The following is a 22,635-nucleotide window of genomic DNA, read 5'->3' as shown; positions in this document are numbered from 1 at the left end:
AACATTGGCTTTCACCCCTGTACTGAGGCAATAGCCCAGTCCTGAGAGGCGGTCTCTTGCATATGTGTGTGTGTGTCTGTGCGCCTGCCTCTGGTTAAGAGAATGTGTTTGTTGTCTGCCGACTAGCCAGCTGATTTGTGCTTTGGCATTCAGAGCTACTTGGTGGTAGTGTGTCTGCGAAAAAGAACTGGCAGTTCTACTGGAAATTTACATTACAGAGACTGAGCAAAATTTTCTAGATATTATTTCAAACATATGTGATAAAAGGAAATTGAATGCAGCTTTGGGGAAGACACACAAGTCAGCATTAATGATGAGAGCCTAAGAGTTGAATAGAGAGCTCATTTAGAGGAAGCAAAAGTCAGAGGGAGCCGTTAAGGGAGGACTCACTCGTGATGTTCTGACCACATCCGCGCCTTTGCCAGAAAAATCTAGACTGCAGAAAATAAGAGTGCCGCTGCCTGCCTGCTTACCACCATCTTGTGGATCTATTGACTTTGAAGAATAAAAGACTAAAAACAAGAGTCATGGCTTTTAGCCCCTGGCAGATGCTGTCCCCTGTCCAGTGGGCAAAGTGGACCTGGTCAGCAGTTCGTGGTGGTGGAGAGGATGGGCAAGAAGGACAAGGTGGTGCTGAGGAAGATGTGGCAGATGAGGAGGAAGATCAGTCCCTGAGCTGCAGGCGAGTTGCTTTTCCTCATTTCTCATGCGTGAAGACTGCTGCTTGGTGAGCTTGATAAGTATCTGTTTGATTGCTGGATAAGGTTTTGGGGGAGGGGCAGGGGCAAGCTAACAGGTAGCAGTAACCTGTCAACAATAAGCTTTGTCTAAAATTGTGTTTAGATGAAGCTTTCATCCTTTTATCTTAAAAAGTCTTTTTGAATTTATTTGTACCTATTCACCTCTTTTTCAATTTATTTTTACTTATTCTGTCTGACTTTATTCTAACTCTATTGCAACAGCAGAGAGAAAATCTCTTGTATGTTTACAACTGGACTTTTGGGTGTGGGTGGAGAAGTAGAATGGGATCAAGGTGGAATGACAAGCTTTCTGCGAACAAGTGTTGTGGTGTGTTCAGACTTAAAATGCATGCTATACAAAGTGGGCTAAAGAGGAAAAAGGTAATTTTCCTCATGAATGCTGTCCCTCAACTTTGAAATTGTACACATGACATTTGTTCTAACAAGATTATCAGTAAGATGTGTATCCTTTTACAAAGCAATTAGCAGATATTGTAAATATTTTAGACTGCCATTTTTTCTTTTGATAGCAGTGGTGATATACAATTCAACTTAGCACATCTGTTAGAGATTCAGAATCAGAGAAACTCTATTTATTAAATTAAATAAACAAATCATTTAGAATTTGTGAGAATTAGTGGTTAGATTAAGAAGCCTGGCAAATTAAAATAAAAATTCAAATAAAAAAGACATGTTTCTGAGGAAGTAATTTCTCTGTAAGATATGTATTTGATGATGATTTACACAAGACTTGTGACTCTTTTGACATTTTTCTGTGTTTAGAAAGTACTTTACAGTGTTCAAATACAGACTTGCTCAGACTGTTAATTTTGTTATTTGAGACTAACAGCTTTACCTCATTAGTTCAGGTAAGGAAGGCTGAAAGTTTGTTTATTATTGTCCATTTTACTACGTTAGCATTTTATAATTGTACTGAAGTGAAGAAGGCCAGATATTGATTACATGTTTTATTGATGCTTTAAGAAGTATACTGATAAAATGGTATACCTGTAGTGCTGACTAATGTAGCAGGCAGCTCTTAAGATAACAATTTTTGATGAGCAAGATCTTTATGGAACAGTTAACACATTTATCCATTTTTCCATTTACTGAAATTATACAAGTCAGCTGTGCATTCTCATGGTGTTTGAGTTTATTTTGGCAGTTTGAGGCAAAGGGCTCTTCAGCATTAGTAATTTTAAATGGGCACACTCACTCATGTTAGGACAATTTTGGGTCATTTGTTATCAGAAATATTGAGATGAAAACTAAAGCCAGAAAAAAGCAAGACTGTAATATCCAAAATTTTCAAACATAATGACTAAGTCATAATTTGCATGCAGTCTTGAGTAGCTATAAAGAAAAAAAACATACCTACAGTGAAGTATGGTGATGGTAGCATTATGCAGTGGGGTTGACTTTCATCAGCAGGGGTGAGGTATGTGGTTAACATGGGAGAATGAATATTTTGCATATACTTCAAAAAATGTGTTTGAGCTTGCTAAAAAAAAACTGATGCTTGTGTAAAGCCCCTCCCCAAGCAATGATCCCAAACATCTTTGAAATGTCTTGAGAACAAAAAGTTGCATGTCCTACAATAGCCCAGTCAAAGCCCTGATCTCAATCAAACTGAGTGATACTGTTTGAAAATAGTACTGCACAAGCATCATCTACCTAAACTGAACAACCTAGAGCAAATTTGCCTGATAAAATAGGTCAAAATCATGCCAGAACTGTGCACAAAGAGAGAACCCACTTACTCCAAAAGGTGTAAACCTGTTAATGCTGCAAAAAAAGTGTCTCTACAAAATATAGTTAGGATTGAATAGATAGATGCTGGTTGTCCTAGTGTCGAAATGGGGTTGATCCAGTTTCCACCTACAGTCCAAAGACATGAATATCTCCCGTTATCTCCCAAATTAATTTTTTAAAATTTTTTTGTTTCCGTTGTAAAGTTATTGTCATTTGGAGTCCCTGGAACAGAAAAACCATGTAATCATGTTTCTTTTTGTTTACTTGTATAGATAAAACCTGTCCTCTAAATAGGATACTGGGATGACTTGACATAACAGAAGCTCTATGTACCATATGAGAACATATACATTTATTGCTCATAATTATGACCTTACAAGGACCAAACATAAGAGGAATCATAGTCCAAATGCCAACACTACGTATCATGATATGGCTGAAAGCAAGTACGGCAAAGTGTTGTATTGCACTTGTTGCAATATGTTTTAGGCTTGCTTTTGCATCCTTCACGCTGACAGCGATGCTGTTTATCCCTCTGCATCAAAAAATGGCCCATGCCATCGTGTCGCATCATGTCAGCTCCTGTTGGTAGTCTGGGCACCCTGGGTCTTCCTGCATACTTGCATTGGATAGTGATCTTCAAATAAACTATGGCAATTGCTCGTCTGAAATCCTTCAGTGATATGGCATTTCCCCCATGGATACTTTTGTGCAGAATTCACGCATTCACTATTGCCATGTCAATGCAGCGAGTAAACAGGGGCCAGTACCATTTCTTTCCGTGTACAGAAACACAGTATTTTGAAACAAGCTAGTCATGATGGTCAACACCGCCCATTTACGCATTGTAATTATGTATCAAGTTAGGCATTTTCACCGTGCTTTTTTCTTTCTGGCCTTTTACACGACGCTTGACATCATGAAGCGGCTCAAGAGAGTCGTGATTAGTGGCAACTGTTACAATGTTATTGTCGTGCCAACGCACGAGAAGTACCTCTGACGTTCTGTCGTAGACGTACTCGCTAGCACCACGATCTGATTTCTTCATCTCTTTTGATGACTTCATTGGACATGTTCTATTGAACCTGTTTGCTCTAATGGTAGCGGTTGCTCGAAATCCTGTATCTGCCAGTTGAGAGAGCAGATCCATGTTTGTAAAGAAGTTATCAAAATACAGAGCATAGCTGCTTGGATCAGCAATATGTTGTACAGCATTCAAGACAATGCGAGAACCAAGTGGCACATCTGTTGCAGTTGTTTCCTTTCCACAATACAATGAGAAGGTGTAACAGTGTCCTTCGCTGGAGCATATGGCCCAGTATTTATACCCAAATCTGATGGGCTTTCCCTTTATAAATTGTTTCAGGCTGTGTCTCCCATAATATTTCACGATCATCTCATCAATGCTGATATTGGGTGTAAAATAGCCAAATTTACAGAAATTCTCATTCAAGAGTTCAAACAACGGCTTCACCTTGAATGATCGGTCACCTATGTTGCTGTCTGCAGTAGAATTGTCCACGAAATGAATATTACTCTTCAATTTCTGAAATCGGTTTCGGGACATAGCATTCTTGACAATAGGTACGCCAAGATCTTCTGCATCACTCCAATAGTCTGTTTCTGACGGGACTTTATGGTATCTAGTTAGAATCAAAATCCCAAGGAAGACCTTCACTTCTTCAGCTGATCATTCCTAAAATCAGTTGAATAACGAACTGTTTCTCTACAGATTAGGTCATATAATATCTCTGGCGAAAAGAAGTCCTCAAAGAGTTGCACAGGATTATGTTGGGCTAAAGTTTGTCTCAGATTATTTTCTGCAACACCGGCGACCTGTCCATTCAGAGCAGATATCTTTGGGAAGACTGGATTCTTCTGCTTTGTCCAGGACGGCGCAGGACAAGGACGTTTCTTCTTCCTTGACCGTTTCACCGGAGGTGCAGAACTTGTTGATGGTTGATTCTCTTCCGGTTCAGCGTCATCCCCTTCATTTTCAAACAACGTGTCGTCTTCCATGTCTTCTCCAACCATTTAGACTTCTAGCTCTCCAGAAACATCAGCAACAGTTACATTTCCTGCATTGGCAACGTCCTCATCCCCTTCATCTTCGTCTGACAATTCAGTGATATTTGGCGGTAGCACACAGACAGTAGCTTCCGAGTATTCTTCCTCACACTCTTCCAGAAGCTGTGACACTTCATCCAGGGTGATACACCTTCTTGGCATTTTTTACTACGCAAAAAAAGATAAATAAGGTGCACTTTAGATATAGGCACTATATGCATGCCATCATCCCAATGTCCTCTTCACAGGACAGTGGGAAATGTCGCAAAATAACGTCTATGTAAGTGTGATTAGAATACAAGTTGGCAATACGGACATGTAGATAGTTTACTTACATTGCGTCAATCTCTCCGTCCCAGCAAACTAGCACAACATGTCCAGACGCGCCGTCACATGTAGGGAACGTCAGAAGCTGCCTCCAAAGACACAAAGCACAACCTGCCGCCCACACGCTATATGGCACATGGCCGCCTTCGCGGAAGTGTTGTGACACGCAACCTGCTATGAATGTACCCCGGATCACATGGTTGCTTCGGTGCAACAGATAATAGCCATATATGTAGCTGTTCTACAAATAGGATACTGGTAGATAACGGGTAATTGTATATGTTCACCCTGTGATGAGCTGGCGCCCAGTCTAGGGATTGTTCCTGCCTTGCAACTACTGCTTACTGGGATTGACTGCAGCTGTCCTGTGTCCCTGCTCTGGATAAATGGGGTTGGAAGATGCATGGAATAATAATTTACTACATACTACAATGTCATGTTAAAAAATATGAGTTTACAGCAAGTGTTTTTTTAGTAGGGCTGGTAGCGCTGCTGCCTCGCAGTAAGGAGACCCGGGTTCGCTTCCCAGGTCCTCCCTTCATGGAGTTTGCATGTTCTCCCCGTATGTGAGTGGGTTTCCTCCAGGTGCTCCGGTTTTCTCCCACAGTCCAAAGACATGTAGGTTAGGTGGATTGGCGATTCTAAATTGGCCCTAGTGTGTGCTTAGTGTGTGGGTGTGTGTGTCCTGCGGTGGGTTGGCGCCCTGTCTGGAATTGGTTCCTGCCTTGCGCACTGTGTTGGCTGGGATTGGTTCCAGCGGACCCCCGTGACCCTGTGTTCTGATTCAGCAGGTTGAAAAATGGATGGATGGATGGGTTTATTAGTAATAAAATTGCAGTGAACAATTTTTCAGTGTAGTATTTGTTTTTCTCTAAAATTAGAGAACTGAATACTTTTGCTTAAGGCACTATATATAAATAGAAATATTTACACATAAATATATTTATTATAATGTCCTATTAATTATGGAATATTTACCTAAGGTCAACTGACGACAGCTTGTATGTGTATGTGAATTTTTATCTACACGTATTCCTGAAGAAAAAAAAATATTCTCAATCCAAATCAAAATCTGTTCACATTTTGTCAGTGTGCTACTCATCCCATTCTTGTGTATTCTATAATGTACATTACAGACTAATATGATGAGGGTATAGTTTTGAAATCTGTCATTTAAAATGGTACACTAATTCAGAAGTCCTGCATGGGGTCAGGGAAGAATAGAATGGGAACTTAGTTTCTATTTAAGCTATTCTTGTGCTGTGTTCATTATCATACTGCTGGGAAAAGAAATTATACTTAAGAACTAATTTTAGATTATTTTGCGTAATAACAGGTTTTCCCACAATTCATTAAATGAGTTGACAATGTGCTTTAGTTTTGGTAAATGAAATTATGTACAATAAATGTTACATCTCTTAATCTTCAGAATCTTAACTATGTTTTTTTTATGAGTGACACTATGATTTCAATCTTCTCTCTCTCTCTCTGCCTGTTTTATGGATTGTGACGCATGAGTCACTGTATTGCACCATATTGTTGGGGTGTTGGGGTGGGGTCCTGGGTCCCAAAAGAGTTTAGTAACCTCACAGGATGGAGAAATGTGACTGAGGCTTAGGGATAAGCTGTATGGCATTTACACATAATTAACTGTGTTCAGACTCCATATCCCAAAACAATTTTCTTCCACAAGTATTGTCTAGTCACTGTCAGTGTTTGCTTACTTTGCTTTATCAATTGCTTGGTCTCAATTTTACTTCTCATGTGTTTTGAGGAATACAGTTCAATTTTCAAAATGGAATAAATTCCACTATTTTAGCTAAGGAATAATGAATAACCTGGAATTTATTTTTCATAAACTAATCAGTTAATTAAAGTTTAAGGTAAACTTAGACCTGGGTATATATTGGTAGAAGCAATATAGTTAATGCACATAAAAAACAAAAGTTTTAAGGTAATATACACATATGTTACACTAAGTAAAACTTTAGAAAATTGAATGATAGATGCATGGATGGATGGAATAGTAGCTGTTTAATGACTGATGGTTTTAATATTTTTTATATATTTTTAAGTTTCTTAATTATTGGTTACGATGATCTCACTGTGGAATCATATGTTTGCTTATGCCATACTGACATATTAGGACCCATTTTATCAAAAAACTTACATCTGTCTTAGAGTACATTTGAGGCATTTTTGACAGTTACTACAAACTTGGCAGCTATTATGAAAATATTATTGAAAGAGTAATGGTTAGTGATATTCTCTGCCTGCATTGGCGTTGCACTAAATTATGAGATTCTTTTCATAATACCCATGTACTTTTTAACTAGATTATTCACTTGTATGTTATGAAAATGCTGATTGCTGCCTTCTTTAAACCTAAGTTGAATATTAATGGGCATGAAGCTGCCTCCAGTAGAGCAGTGTGTGCTTTGTATGGGTTTTGCAGGAGGGATAAAGTTAGTTGTTCATGTAAACATTAGTGCTGCTTCCAGTCTAATTAGCAACATTCATTATACAGCGTGCAATTCATTCTTTGTGCAAGCTTTGTAGGAGAGGTAACTGGCCTTAAATTCCTATGGATGCATTCTGAGAAAAAATATCCCTTTATATAATGCAATTAAATGTGGATCTTTTTTCGTAAAGATGTGAAAAAGGAACATAACCATGTAGTAGTTAAATGTCTGCAATTCTAAAAAATACATATTTCTGATTATTTGTATTACTGCATATTTTTCACACTCTATTACGTTATGCAGCATCCATATTACTAACCGAAGGTTATGGACGCAGGGCGCATCGAAGCGTACGCGCGCTGCAACGATGCGCATGCGCCCTGCCGCACTGCAACGATCCCGCCCATAGCTAATGACACAGCCACAGAAAACACGCCTACCAGAGTGATCGCCACTACCACGAGCCCGCCCATAGCAGACGGCACAGCCACAGAGAACACACCCGCTAGACAAATGAAGCACACGAAAAAGTCACGGCTCAAAAACGAAACAGCTCAACTAACGGAAATACAAATCCGAGCCCATAGCTCACGACATAGCCACAGAGAAAACAAAAACGAAACGATTCAGTGCATATGTGAATCACATTACAGTATTACAGTACGGAATCCCCACACGTCCACACTACACAGCATATTTAAATCACATTACAGTATTACAGTACGGAATCCACAAAGGTCCAGACTACACAGCATATTTGAATTACATTACAGTATTACAGTAATACATTATTAACAGTCCAGCCACAGAAAACACAGATACGACACCAGGTGGAAAAGAACAATAAACGAAGGCTCCGTATTAAATGTAAGTGTGATTAGAATTCCTAACAGTAAACGACTTATAGCTAACGCGGTCACAGCTGCAAAAACAAACAGCTCAACTAACAGAAATACAAAAACAACACCGCATGGATAAACACAATGAACGCAGGCGCCTTCAACACGCTTCTGAAACAGCAGCAACAAAGGAGTCACGGCTCCAAAAACAACGAGCTCAAGTAACGGAAATACAAAAACGCGCCCGCATGGATAAACACAATGAACGCAGGCACCTACAACGCGCTTCGGAAACACCACAAGCAAAGACAGCACGGCTCCAAAACGAAAGAGCTCGACTAACGGAATTACAAAGACGACCGCGTATGAATAGAAACAATGAACGAAGGCGCCTACAACTCGCTTCTCAAACAGCACAAGCAAAGGACTCACGACTCCACAAGGAACGATAATGCCAAACACAGAAACGACAGACAGCCGCTGAACAATTCCGCCAATTAGCTGACAACGCATTCTATAATGAGTCCACTGTTACGGAAAATTCATTGGGATTAATGAGTGTCATTTGTAGTCATTGTCATTCACTTAACTTCCCTGAAGAATTAACTGGCGGTACAACTAATGAGTTTACACGTTGTTGTCAAAAAGGTCAGGTTAGGCTACCTCCTTTGGATGAATATCCTGAATATCTATGGAAGCTTTTGTCTAACAATGTACCCGAAAGTAAAAGCTTTATGGACTGCATTAGATCCTACAATACTTCATTTGCTTTTGCATCTACCGGGGTGAATATCAAGCCACCACCTGGGAATGGCCCATACTGCTTCAAGCGATCTCATTAGACCAAATACCACTTTTAACACACCGCGCTATATTATGTCCAAAGAATATTGACGTTGATCAGATAAATAACCAAGTCATTACACTGCTTCCTGGAGAAGGACGACTCTATCTAAGTACTGACAATGTGGATTCTGAAGACGAAACTGAGCGTCTTAATTTCCCATTAGAATATTTAAACACTATTAACCCGGCCGGATTGCCACAACACAATCTTAACCTTAAAGTGGGGACAATAGTCATGCTATTAAGAAACCTTAATACTAAACAAGGTTTATGTAACGGTACACGGTTGGTCGTGAACACCATGACAGACAATGTTATTGAAGCAAACATTCTTACGGGATCGCATACTAACAATACTGTTTTGATTCCCAGAATTGACCTTACAAGTTCTGACCTGGAATTACCTTTTAAACTTAAACGCCGCCAATTTCCCATCAAGGCTGCATTTGCCATGACAATCAACAAATCCCAAGGACAGACCATGGACAAAGTGGGCATAAATCTCTCTGAACCTGTAGTTGGACATGGACAATTTTATGTGGCCTTTTCAAGAGTTCGACGTTCATGTGACGTTAAAGTTAAGGTTTTAAGTTCTCCATACCAAGGCAGACTCATTCAAGGACAAGACACCATCTTTACTACAAATGTTGTGTATAAAGAAGTATTTGATTAAATATCTGTAATCTCCCATTGAATCACTTCTTTACTTCCTAGGTACTTCATTTACACCTTTACACTCAAATATATTTCATACATATATGTGCACCACCTCAACGACATTGTCTACGTGGATGACATGACAGTTACGTTTCGATTTTAATTTCAATACGTTAATTAATATAAATACACATTTATGTACTTAATTAGATCCATACACTCCAGTAACATGCCCACCCTCCATCGTCTGTCCTCCCTCCAACAATTATATACAACACAGACTGATTGATGACATTCGTTCATTTGCGATTCGTTAGAGAATCGGGGGTGTACTGGTCCAATACTGGTATGAAATGTAATTACCTCATTGGCCTCAATAACTGGAATTTTGCCTATTTCTTTACAGAACTGCTTTGACTTAATGATAAGAGTCTCTTGAACCCTTTACAACATGAGGGCATTTTTCAGCAATCTCAACCTAAGGGGGAATACCCCAAAATAAAGCCTTATTATTTAAAAAATAAAGGCAGGACAGAGAATCGGGGGTTTACTGGTCCAATACTGGTATGAAATGTAATTACCTCATTGGCCTCAATAACTGGAATTTTGCCTATTTCTTTACAGAACTGCTTTGACTTAATGATAAGAGTCTCTTGAACCCTTTACAACATGAGGGCATTTTTCAGCAATCTCAACCTGAGGGGGAATACCCCAAAATAAAGCCTTATTATTTAAAAAATAAAGGCAGGACAGTCAATTTTTCACTAAAACCTGACAGATAACTTCTCAAATGTGATAGAACCTGTGTTTGTGTCAGACACCCCTTTAATTAGAAAGTCCTGCTAAATTAGGAAAAAAAATAGGCACTCACCGTAATATTTTCAGATTTTTGTTTTCTGATATGGTATATCTCACGTACACGTAGTGCCTGGGCACCTCTAAGGTGTTTATAACACAATAATAATAATAATTATAATGATAATAATAATAATAATACATTTTAGTTATATAGCACCTAAGAAATAAATAGTTACAACATATGGCACTATGGGTCCTGCTGCCCTATCCAAAATCTCTCCAAACAGGGATCCAGGTTCAGAACAATTTTATTGCACATAAAATAATGAATCATTATTTATTCAGGAAACTCTTCTTCTGACCTGCTGCCTGTGTCAGACTCAAAATCAGCCAGGTCTTCTATCGCTGTCTATGGAGATAATCTGCAAAACCTTGCTATAAGTGTGTTTTAGTTGACCTCAAATCCGTTTTTCCGGAAAATGAGCAAAAATGTTTCTCAATGAAGCTCTTCAATACTCTGCTACTGTTTGTCTGTTGTGCACCATGATTATAGTGCCCCTTTCAGGTGTGTCTTGTTATACTCTTATATTGACATCTATTGAGTTTGAGCTAATGACCCGGGAGTGTGAGGTGAGATGTGCCAAAAGTGTCATTGCACCTCCTCTTATTTGGAGGATATCTCATGATTGATACATCATACAATAATGTGCTTGTACTTGTTTTGATAGGGATAATCTACTGTAAGTACTGATGTCTCACTTGTAGATATTTGCTATTGTTTTGTGGAGTAATACGCAAGAACACACGAAAAATCAGGTTTTCAGCCTGTGGCTCTCGTTTGCTCGGTCGGTGGGAGGATTCAGCGCATTGGTTGAAATCTTTTGGTTGGGACTTTCTGATTGATGCATAACACTTGGGTATTCCTTATACAGAATAATTACTATTTTTTCAAATATTTTTGTGACAATATATAAAACACCATATGTATGATTTCATATTAGGTTAAAAGTTAACCATGAATATTATCAAGTTTGATTACTAGGAGTGTGAAGTCAATACCTGTCACTTGCAAGTGAGGTATTCTTTGTGTCAGTGTTTAGCATAGTTCACATGTATGATATAGCAAATGATTTTTAAATGATCTCAGGGTGCAGTACATACAGTAAGAGTTGATGGTTGCATAAATAATGGAAATAGGTTCCAGTCCTAATGCATCAAAGTACACCAGACTCATGCCTGGTAGTGTTTTTCTCTGAGGTACCCAGAACTGTGGAGGCAAAAAGCTGTGCATTTTATTCAACCATACATAAAACACTTGTTTTTTTAACAAACTGGAGACAAGTGCTTATGTTCTAATTTGTTAACAGTGGATTTTACAAAGTGCTCTATGACAGCAATCATATATTTGCCCAGGGTTTTCCCAATAGTGAAATGATTGTTTGTTTTTTTTTTGTTTTTCGTTTTCCTTAAGGTGAGAGAGTATTTTAGATCCCTAGATATTGTTATAGTCTTCACTCTCACTGTCCTGGAAGATTGTACATTTTCCTGTTTGATTAATTTTGACATTTCTACTCTCTACATTCTCCTTTTGGAGTATACGGCTAAGGTTTGCATAGTGCTAATTTTTTCAATCCCGCTGTCTGCACCTACTCTTGCCAGCTCTTGTAAAAAGTCCGTTCTGCTGTTGACTACATTCTTATTTTCCCATCTAAATGGCAAATGAATGGCCTAAGTGAAATCTTGAAACAGAAGAATCAACAAAGTGTGAGGCAATGCTCTAACCAGTAATGACTATCATTCATCATTTCCATCTTTTCTAATTGCTTGTGTTTTATAATGAAACAGTATTAATCAGAATACTGATAATCTTTATTTACTTTTTAAGAAGCAATTTTCTCTGAGGTTAACCTACACTATAACTGTCTGCTTCTGACCACATGAAAAAAGTCTAATCTCCCATGTCTTCTTACAGTTCTTATATTTAGTGCCATGTTGCAAAACTTTGAGTCAGGTCCTACAGGTACTATTTCTGGGGACATGCAGAACTTTTGTTCAAACAGTGGAACCCCAGAGCTGTTGAAATAGTTTTGTAGCCCTTCATGGACTGGTAGAGATCTAGTTTTTTTTTCCTGAGGTTTTTGGGATTTCTTTTTATTCTGGGATGATTTTGTTAAACATGTATTGGGGAGGTCTGGCCTAAACTAGGTCTAAATAAATTCACTGAGACAAATATGCAATTCAGAAGTATATAGACAGGAAGCAAACACTTTTCTTACAGGAGGCACTATATTCTTTTTTGTGGCTAATTTTATTTTTACTTTAACAAAGCGTACCTTATTCCTAGTCTGCTTAAGAACAAGAAATTTGTGTCAACCTTCTCCACAGCCTCTGGCTAGCTTTAATAGTTAATTGTATTCTTCATTGTCTTCATCATGTACCATTAAGAACTCTACGTGTTTTCCTCCAGCTAAAAGCAGAGAGTAAACAACAGCTGCTGAAAGGATTGTCAGTCTGCCTTCAGCCACTAGGTCTGTGCAGTATTAGAGTTGCTTTTTATAATTTGTTAATATGTTCTGCCATTTCAGGAAGTTCAGTCGTCTGTTTAATTAATCCTGCCCTGGTGAAAGGTCTCCAGTTTCTAAATGTTTTAATTACACTGTTTAAAGCTTGAAAATCAAAACTCTAATATCTTCATTGTCTCATCATTATGTTAAATAAGTAAAAGGTGTGCCACAAATGGTGAGGAATGTATTAGCCAAATATCCTTCTATCCCTGAGATTAAATTGTTGTAAAAACCATCTTCCTTCACCAATATACTAACAACCCAATTTGCTTCATTCACTCACTCACTTGGACAGAGGCAGTGGTGCTGTAAGAATTATGTTTCTGGACTTCTCTAGCACCTTCAACACCATCCAACCTCTGCTCCTTAGGGACAAGCTGACAGAGATGGGAGTAGATTCATACCTGGTGGCATGGATCGTGGACTATTTTACAAACAGTCCTCATTATGTGCGTCTCGGGAACTGCAGGTCTGACATTTTGGTCAGCAATACAGGAGCGCCGCAGGGGACTGTACTTTCTCCGGTCCTGTTCAGCCTATATACATTGGACTTCTATCTATCTATCTATCTATCTATCTATCTATCTATCTATCTATCTATCTATCTATCTATCTATCTATCTATCTATCTATCTATCTACAGTGCATCTGGAAAGTATTCACAGCACATCACCTTTTCCACATTTTGTTATGTTACAGCCTTATTCCAAAATGGATTCAATTCATTTTTTTTCCTCAGAATTCTACACACAACACCCCATAATGATAACATGAAAAAAGTTTACTTGAGATTTTTCCAAATTTATTAAAAATAAAAAAAATTGAGAAAAAATTGAGAAAGCCCATGTACATAAGTATTCACAGGTCCACAATTTTGTCTCTGGTGTCTTTTGACAGCTCTGTGGTCTTGCCCATGTTAGTAGTTGGAGTCTGACTGACTGTAGGGTGGACAGGGGTCTTTAAAGAGCTCAGACAGGTGCTACTAATTAACATTACTAAGTGGAGTAGAGGTGGACTTCTTAAAGGCAGAGTAAGAGGTCTTTGAGAGCCAGAATTCTTGCTGATTGCCAGGTATTCAAATACTTATGTGCAGCAGTGCAATACAAATAAATTATGTACAAATCATACAGGTACAATGTGATTTCCTGAATTTTTTTTTTACATTCTGTCTCTCACAGTGGGAATGCACCTACAATGTGAATTTCAGACCCCTCCATGATTTCTAAGTGGGAGAACTTGCAAAATCGCAGGGTGTTCAAATACTTATGTTCCTCACTGTATATGTATATATATATATTTATATATATATAAAATGTGTTTGTGTGTGTGTATGTATGTATATTGTGGCCACCAAGGGGAGCATCAGCTTCTTCTTTTTTTTTTCTCAATATCTCTCTCTTTTGCCTCTAATCCTCCTTCAGCAAGCTTTGTCTCCCTTCCACCCAACTCTGGCTTCTCGAGTGAAGTAAGGCAGTCCCTTTTATGCTGCACCTGGGAGCACTTCAGGTGGCGCATCAGCATTATCTGGAAATATTCCCAGGAGTGGTGGAAACCCAAAGTAGGGATCTGCAACTCCCCTTGTTGTCCCCCACAAAACTCAATAGGCTGTTGCCAAAATCCAACACCCATGGAGCCATACTTGGGGAGGCAGTGCCCTGTGCACATCTACTCCCAGCCAGGAAAGAGCCCCAGCCATCTGTTAAAGAAAAAAAAGAATATTTATTTTATATAATTATATAATATTTTATATATTTTATAATTAAATATATATGTATATGTGTGTGTGGATTAGAAATGGATGTGATCAGTTATGTGATTTTCTTTAAAAGAGTCAGAAATACAGTATATAACTTAACAATGTAATACAAAATACTTTAGAACTTCAAATTTTTGTTAGAAATTCTTTGTAAAATGTTTTTTTTTGTTTTCACAGTTATTAATAATTATTTTTCCTACACTGCCAGTTTAAATAGAAATCCTTTTATGTCAGATATGAAATGGAATATCAATAAGTTTTTGCCATGGTAGAGTTGTTGTGCAATAGTTAGTGATATTGCCACAGAATCCTTAGTCAGTATCATAGATCCAGGCCCTGTCTATGTTGATCTTGCATGAGTTTTACTTTTAGTACTCCAATTTTCTTTCTATCTATGTAAAAAGCAGGAAGACATAATAAAATCTTGATTTTCTCCTAAGCTTGAATTTTGTTTTATTATCTTTTATGTACAGTACTGCGAGGGTATGTAAATATGGCAGGTGCGAATACCTCTCATTGTTGCCATTTTTTTTCTTAATTTTCAAAACAGTTCTGATTCAGAGGGTAACTTTGAGACACCTGAGGCTGAAACACCAGTACATGGCCCACAGAAAGAACTGCAGGCTGCAGAAGAACTTGATATTCCCTCTTCTAAAAACACAGGTTAGTGGGCCAGGGGGCAGATGATTGACAAAAATGCATTGTATGAAACAGCAGGAAAATGAGCAATTGCAAAGATTACAAATAAATGGTAGACTGTTGCATTTTTTCTTAATGACTTGTTTAATATTTATATAACACAATTTTGTCTGAATTTGAATAAATCTTAGATAAAACTATGTTTTTTCATGAGCATAATGTATGAACACCTCATCTGTGAAATAACTTTTGTGTTTATGTTCTTAAAAATATAAAGTGCTTGTACTGAAAATATCCTTCTTAAATTTGATAAAATTTTATTAAACATTAAAATGCACTATTTTGGCATGCACCAGCTTTCCAACCTATTTAGATTTTTTGCCCATAACAGTGTATTCATTGTCTTGTTCAACAGATCTTTTGGTTTGAGTTGTCCTGTTGAACTGAAGTTTGCCCTAAAACATTTAAAGCTGGCAGGGAATTTAGTTAATCAAATTTATAACTTGCACATTTTCTTTTAAAGTATGCAAGTGCACCACAATATGCATTTTCGCTAGTATTTAGGTGAATTATTGACATTTCAAAATTTCTCAGGTATCAGTGAGGGTCTTACTGTATAGTATAAAATTTGACACCCGTATGTAAATATTTATACTGTACCAAAGTAATATTTAAAAAGAAATTTAACAGGTTTATACAGTGTAAATGTAAAGAGTCAAACTGAGGTCTGTGATGGTGTGAGTCGGCTCCACACTCCCAGTTGCAATAACGAGCTTCTTGAACCATATTACTGCTGATAATGTACCCGTGGGATGAGGAGACAACACACAAACATAGCAAGGGGTAGGTGCATAAAGTGCTTAAAGTGCTTTTATTAAACCAATTGAACAAAACAGTGTCCAAAACAAAAAGTGCAGTGCAAATATGTTCCATGAATAAATAATCCATAAAAAGAAGTGATCGGTGGAGGTTAAAACCAAGACAAATACATATTCCCTAAAAGTGTGGTTAAAATACTGCAAGAAGCTGTCCTTTAAAATTCAGTCCCCAGTGCAGTCCTTTAAAAATCGATGTCTCCTTAGCTTAACCCAAAATGGGTTCTTGTAGCCAACGAAGTGCCCAATTGGCAGTTCAGCCAACCTTCTGCACTGCTCTTAAGCTTGGGCCCTGGCACCACACTACACCAAACCTTTGATTTCTGCTGCCAGGCTTGTGACCCTGCGGTCCATGGCTCCACCCGCTGGATGTCTCACTGAGCCTACCAATACCCATGCAGCTCCCGTTGTTTTTCTTCCGGATTTACACAGAGTCGCTCAAACTGAGCAGCGCCTCAGTCACTCCAGCTCATAAATCTCTTGACTGAAGTGGCCTGCTTCAACCCCCGAGCATTGCCTGTGCGCTTTCCCAAGGGACTTCCTCCTAGTGCCTGCCTTTTCTCGTACTCTCTCACCTGCTCACACTGGATTCCTTTATTTACTGTCTTCTCTCCCATCTTTCCATCATTCTGTTCTTTTCTTGCAAATCTTTCTTCTCTCATTTTTTTTCCTTTTTTTTCTGTTTTTCTTGTGCTGGCTCCCCCTTATAAGACTCAGCCAATAAACCAATCAAGACAGACCGCAGCCTCATGTGCAGGTGCGTCTCACCTCAATTACCACACCATCCTCCCGCAGCTGCACAAGCACGCACACCCACTGAGATTAAGCCTACCATTCAATTATTTATTTATTTACTAGGGGTCTTTGCCCCCTGCTCACTTTGCTCACCAACCCTTTTCCCCCCTCTGCCTGTGCTTTGTGCTGTTGTGAAGAGGGGGGCTGAATGCACCCCAAGGAGATGTGTCCACTCCTCCGAAACCATGCTTAAATGGTGATACAACATTCAAGTGTCTTTGGATTGCCATTGCATTGATGTCTTGATGCAGTCTGTTTCTGCACTATGTTGTATAGTACTGCACAAGCCGTCACAATGCAGCTTACTTTTGTGGGGCTGGACAGCAGTGTGATGCCTGACAAAACACTGCCCTCTAACTTTTAATGAACCAATGTCCCATTCTGTTATTATTTATTTAAAGGACGCAAGTGGCAGACTGGCCGCAACTGGGAGTTGGGTGCCAAAAGCGCCAGGGGGGCTTGCCCCTTAGTATGTGTATATATTTGTAAGTATATATGTATGTGTATATATATATATATATATATATATATATATATATATATATATATATATATATATATATATATATATGGAAGAGAAGGTCTGTGATACGGTTTGCATATTTGCAGTTGGAGATCCACGAAGGGAGAAAAAACGAATCACGTATCATAAAATAGTTTTATTCCTGAGCTTTCAATAATTAAACTGTACAACCCCCCCCCCCTTGATCATACTGACTTAGTCACCTCCACCCACCCAAACCCCCCCCCCCCCACCCCCCACTGAATGTGTTGCTATATATTGCCTTTGATTCTTGTAAGTCTAAGCATATCCTCTGATGAAAGACCCCTGATAGGGGTTGAAAGCTCAGGAATAAAACTATTTTATGATACGTGATTCGTTTTTTCTCCCTTCATGGATCTCCAACTGCATATATATATATATATATATATATATATATATATATATATATATATATCTATATATATATCTATATATCTATATATATAAAAATGGAATGGGTGGGTCGTCGGGTGGGCCTTTTTTTCATTCCGTCGTTTTTTCGACGTTTTGAAAATGTAGAATGATTATTTGATTTTTTTGTTTTTATTTGATCGTGTCTATGTAGCCGCCGTCGTAATAAAGTATCGCTAAAATCGTCATTTATCGTAATTTATTTTTGACGTATAACGTCGCCGTCGTCGAGGTCAGTGATACCAGTGCAAAAAATCTGCTTACGGTTGAAAGACACGCCCTACTCACTGGACAGTTAAAAACACCAATCAAACTAACGATGACATCAAGTATTACCCAATCAAAAGTAGGAAAGGAGGCATCTTCATAAAATGCGTGTGGGATGATTTGCATGAGACGCTGCTTTAAAAAAAAAAATGATAAAAAAAATACGGGATAAATCCCGTCCAGTATTGATTCAAAACGGGACGCGCAATTTCATTCTCAAACGCGGCACGATTCCGTATTTTAAAGGACGGGTGGCAACCCTACAGTGCCAGGTAACCACCCATACAATCACATTGTGATTCAGACTAGGAATGCAATGAATGTAATTACCCCGATCTACATACAAGGCGAAAGTCTTGCAACATTCAAAGATGATGGTTTGGGATAAGTACACCATACAACATAAAAGAGCTTATGAAGCCTTGAACCGAAAAAAGCAACATCTCAGAGATCGTAAAAAAAAAAATAGGAGCTAATGTCGTTTTACTCGCTGTAGATTTTAGTCAAACATTACCAGTTATTTCACGAGGGAGACCAGCACATCAACTCAACGCGTGTTTAAAATCCATGCTTCTCCCACGCTCGGTTATATGTCGCGTGTTCTCGGGTAGGTGCACCAAAAAATGTATACATTTAAGCATGTAATGGGCAAACAAAATTACATTGACAATCATGTTACGTTATTTTTAAAATGTTTCCTTTTTTTTTCATAACCTCTTTAACACACTACTTCTCCGCTGCGAAGCGCGGGTATTTTGCTATATATATATATATATATATATATATATATATATATATATATATATACGAGCTGTATATACCCGGCGTTGCCCGGGGCAGAAGTAACCTAATCGGTCAAACACTTACATATATACCAAAGTAAACGTAATCGGTCAAACAGTTACATATATAAAAAAACCGAACCTAATCGGACAAACAGCTTCATATATACAGAAGCGAACCTAATCAGACAAACAGCTAATCTATATACATAAGCAAACCTAATTGGTCAAACAGTTACATAAATACAAAAGCAAACCTAATCGATCAAACAGCTTCATATATACAGAAGCGAACCTAATTGGTCAAACAGTTATGCATGTGCAGAATGATTTTACAAACATTATGCGTGTTAACAATCATTAAAAAGAAAAGATTGAGGAACTGTTCTTCTATATGTGATGAAGCCACTAATAAGACAGATTTTTTTCAGGACCCAGCTGTTTCATAACTAAACTACTGCCACCCCAAAGTAATGCCTAATAGTGGTTTTTGGGGTAGCTGTGGAATAAAAAGGGTGTTTTTTAGTCAGTAAGAATCTGACACTACCCTTCAGTACGGGCTGAAGGGTGCCTATGTAAGGTTTTACATCCTTCCCGTATGGAAAAAAAAACATACTAAACTTTTTTTTCATCATTACAGATAATCTCAGTCAAATCGAAGTACGCATTCTCAATTTATTTTTATCTAATTTTTACTTTTTCACAAAGCCATCCCATGCCAATTTGTATGAATAAACTTTTGCTAGAGAGTTAGCAAAAGTTTATTCATGCACATATTTTAATACGAATAATCTATCTCTAATCAAGGTTCTCATTTTCATTCTAATTTAAAATAATAATAGATACTCATTTTTTTCTTCTGTTTTAGAAAAACCAATCTATGCCACCTACGTCTTCGTCAAGTCAGCTTCATCCAGCTTCATCACATATAGAAGAAGAGTTCCTCAATCTTTTCTTTTTAATGATTGTTAACACGCATAATCTTTGTAAAATTATTCTGCACATGCATAACTGTTTGACCAATTAGGTTCGCTTCTGTATATATGAAGCTGTTTCATCGATTAGGTTTGCTTTTGTATTTATGTAACTGTTTGACCAATTAGGTTTGCTTATGTATATAGATTAGCTGTTTGTCTGATTAGGTTCGCTTCTGTATATATGAAGCTGTTTATCCGATTAGGTTCGCTTTTTTTATATATGTGTTTGACCGATTAGGTTTACTTTGGTATATATGTAAGTGTTTGACCGATTAGGTTACTTCTGCCCCGGGCAACGCCGGGTATATACAGCTCGTATATATATATATACATACAGTGGTACCTTGAGATACGAGTGCCCCAACGTACGAGTTTTTTGAGATACGAGCCGTCACTAGGTCGATTTTTTTGCCTTGAGTTACAAGCCAAAATTCGAAATACGAGCCATCAAATAGCTTGTCGCCGCACATTCCGAGGAACTGACGACGGAGGAGTTTATGGAACTACAGACGCAGCAACATACGGAGGTTCTGCAGGAGATCGGTATCACGGAGGAGGCAGAGGTAGAGGAGGTTACCTCATAAAGTGAGATAAAGGAAGTGTTTGCAATGTGGGGAAATGTTTCGAACTTTAAAGAAAAGAACACCCTGAAAACGTTGCAACTGATCGTGCAGTGGCGCTATTTAATGAAACTTGCCTAACACATGACTTTATTGAAACAAAACCCTGAAAAAATTGCAACTGATCATGCAGTGGCACTATTTAATGACACTTGCCTAACGCTTGATATTATTGAAAAGAAACCCTGAAATAATTGCAACTGATCGTGCAGCGGCGCTATTTAATGACACTTGCCTAACTCATTTCAGAAACATTCTAAAGGGGAGGACTAAACAAAGCTCCTTGGATAGGTTTCTATTGAAACGCCTTGAGAATGAAAGTGAGGGAAGCGTGGCAAAAAAGAAAAAAAACTAGTGAAGAAGAAAATTAAGTTAAGCAAAAGTGAAAAAAAAAAAATTACAATACGCTAATCGGCTTCGCCAACATCTGTTTATTTCTTGAGATTCCTTTTTATGTGTTAGGTTTTATTTTGTTTGTATACAATATTTGTTCATTATAAATACATTTTTCTAATGTTGAAAACATTTAACAAAAAATTGGGGTGGTTTTTTGGGGGCTGGCACAAATTAATCTCATTTCAATTAATTTCAATGGGGAAAATTGATTTGAGATACGAGCATTTTGACTTACGAGCTCGGTCACGGAACAAATTAAACTCGTATCTCAAGGTACCACTGTATATATTTTTTTTATATATATGTTTGTATGGAGACAGAAATTTTAGCTTACTGAGTCTGGTGTCAAGGGCCACAGCAATTATATTTATGTTTGAAGCATCTCCCCTATAACTCATCTCCAGTGCCAGCAATTATATTTATGTTTGAAGCATCTCCCCTATAACTCATCTCCAGTTCCGATCTTTTGATAATTTCTTGCAAAACAGTCATCTCGAATGCCTGCACAGGAGTGGTGTCAAAGGTTACATTCTGTGTGGACTTGAGGACTCCTTCCTTAAGCAAGCTCCACTGTTAATCTTTAAGATCTAGGTCTGGGTCTGAAAGAGCTGCTATAACTTGCCACCTCTGCTCCAACAAGCGACTGATCATGTAATATGTGCTATTCCTTCTAACACTAACATGTTGAATTAGTTTGTGTTCATGGGTGCCCAATTGGTTTTGCCTGGTCTTGAGCTCGGATCTGGCAAGTTCACCCTTCTTGAATTGCTCTACCAAGCATCTAGCAGCTCCAGTTGTTTTCATGATCTGGGGATTCTTTGAGGCTAGATTAACTACAATTTGTAAAGTGTGGTTAGAACAGTGAATTGAAGATATCAATGCCTCTCTTCCAAAACCCTAAGCCCTGTCACCACATTAGCAAGATTATCATGAACCACAGCCATATTTTTGCTTTGTAGGAATCCCAAACTTTTCAGCTGCCCTTTCAATCCAGTTTGCAGTATTCTCAGCAGTATGTTGTTCTTCAAGAGGCATAGACATCAAACTGTATCTGCAAAGCTCCCAGTTCTCATTAATGAAATGGCAGGTAATTCTCAGGTATGTCTCTGTAGTGATACTTGTCAATGCATACATTGTTAGAGTTAGGGCCAGTTTTATACTTCACACTCAAAACGCGTACGCGCACACATCATGGCTGCCATGCGCTCTCAGCGTTCATTTAATGCATCCTCATTGCACGTCGCTCGCCAACCCCTGGTGTTGGGGATGGTGTCTTGTCCTTGAATGAGTTTTCCTTGGCATGGATCATTTATAACCTTAACTTTAACGTCAGATGAACGGCGAACTCGTGAGAAGGCCACATAAAGTTGTCCATGTCCAAATACGGGCTCAGAGAGGTAGATGTCAACCTTGTACATGGTTTGTCCTTGTGATTTGTTGATGGTCATGGCAAATGCAGGTTTAATGGGGAAGTGTCGCCGCTTAAGTGTAAAAGGTAATTGTAGGTCAGAACGTGAAAGG

At 38.3% G+C, this 22,635-nt stretch overlaps 1 protein-coding gene across 5 annotated transcripts in view; it reads left to right on the top strand.

Moving 5' to 3' along the window:
- Positions 1–22,635, top strand: part of tacc1 (transforming, acidic coiled-coil containing protein 1) — a 117,000-nt gene that overhangs the window by 39,938 nt on the left and 54,427 nt on the right. Inside the window, exons 1-2 of one of the 5 annotated variants that reach the window (XM_051922083.1) lie at positions 92–727; positions 15,359–15,471. In XM_051922083.1, the coding sequence (XP_051778043.1) occupies positions 528–727; positions 15,359–15,471 (313 nt within the window). In that variant the 5' untranslated portion in view covers positions 92–527. Of the gene's footprint in view, positions 1–91; positions 728–15,358; positions 15,472–22,635 lie in introns of those variants that run through there. The other 4 variants (XM_051922087.1, XM_051922096.1, XM_051922085.1 and 1 more) reach the window with 4 other exon arrangements.

This window comes from Erpetoichthys calabaricus, chromosome 1, assembly GCF_900747795.2.
Source record: "Erpetoichthys calabaricus chromosome 1, fErpCal1.3, whole genome shotgun sequence".
NCBI lineage: Eukaryota > Metazoa > Chordata > Cladistia > Polypteriformes > Polypteridae > Erpetoichthys > Erpetoichthys calabaricus.
The sequence above is the reverse complement of the archived record's forward strand: the minus strand, read 5'-3'. Positions and strand labels throughout refer to the sequence as shown.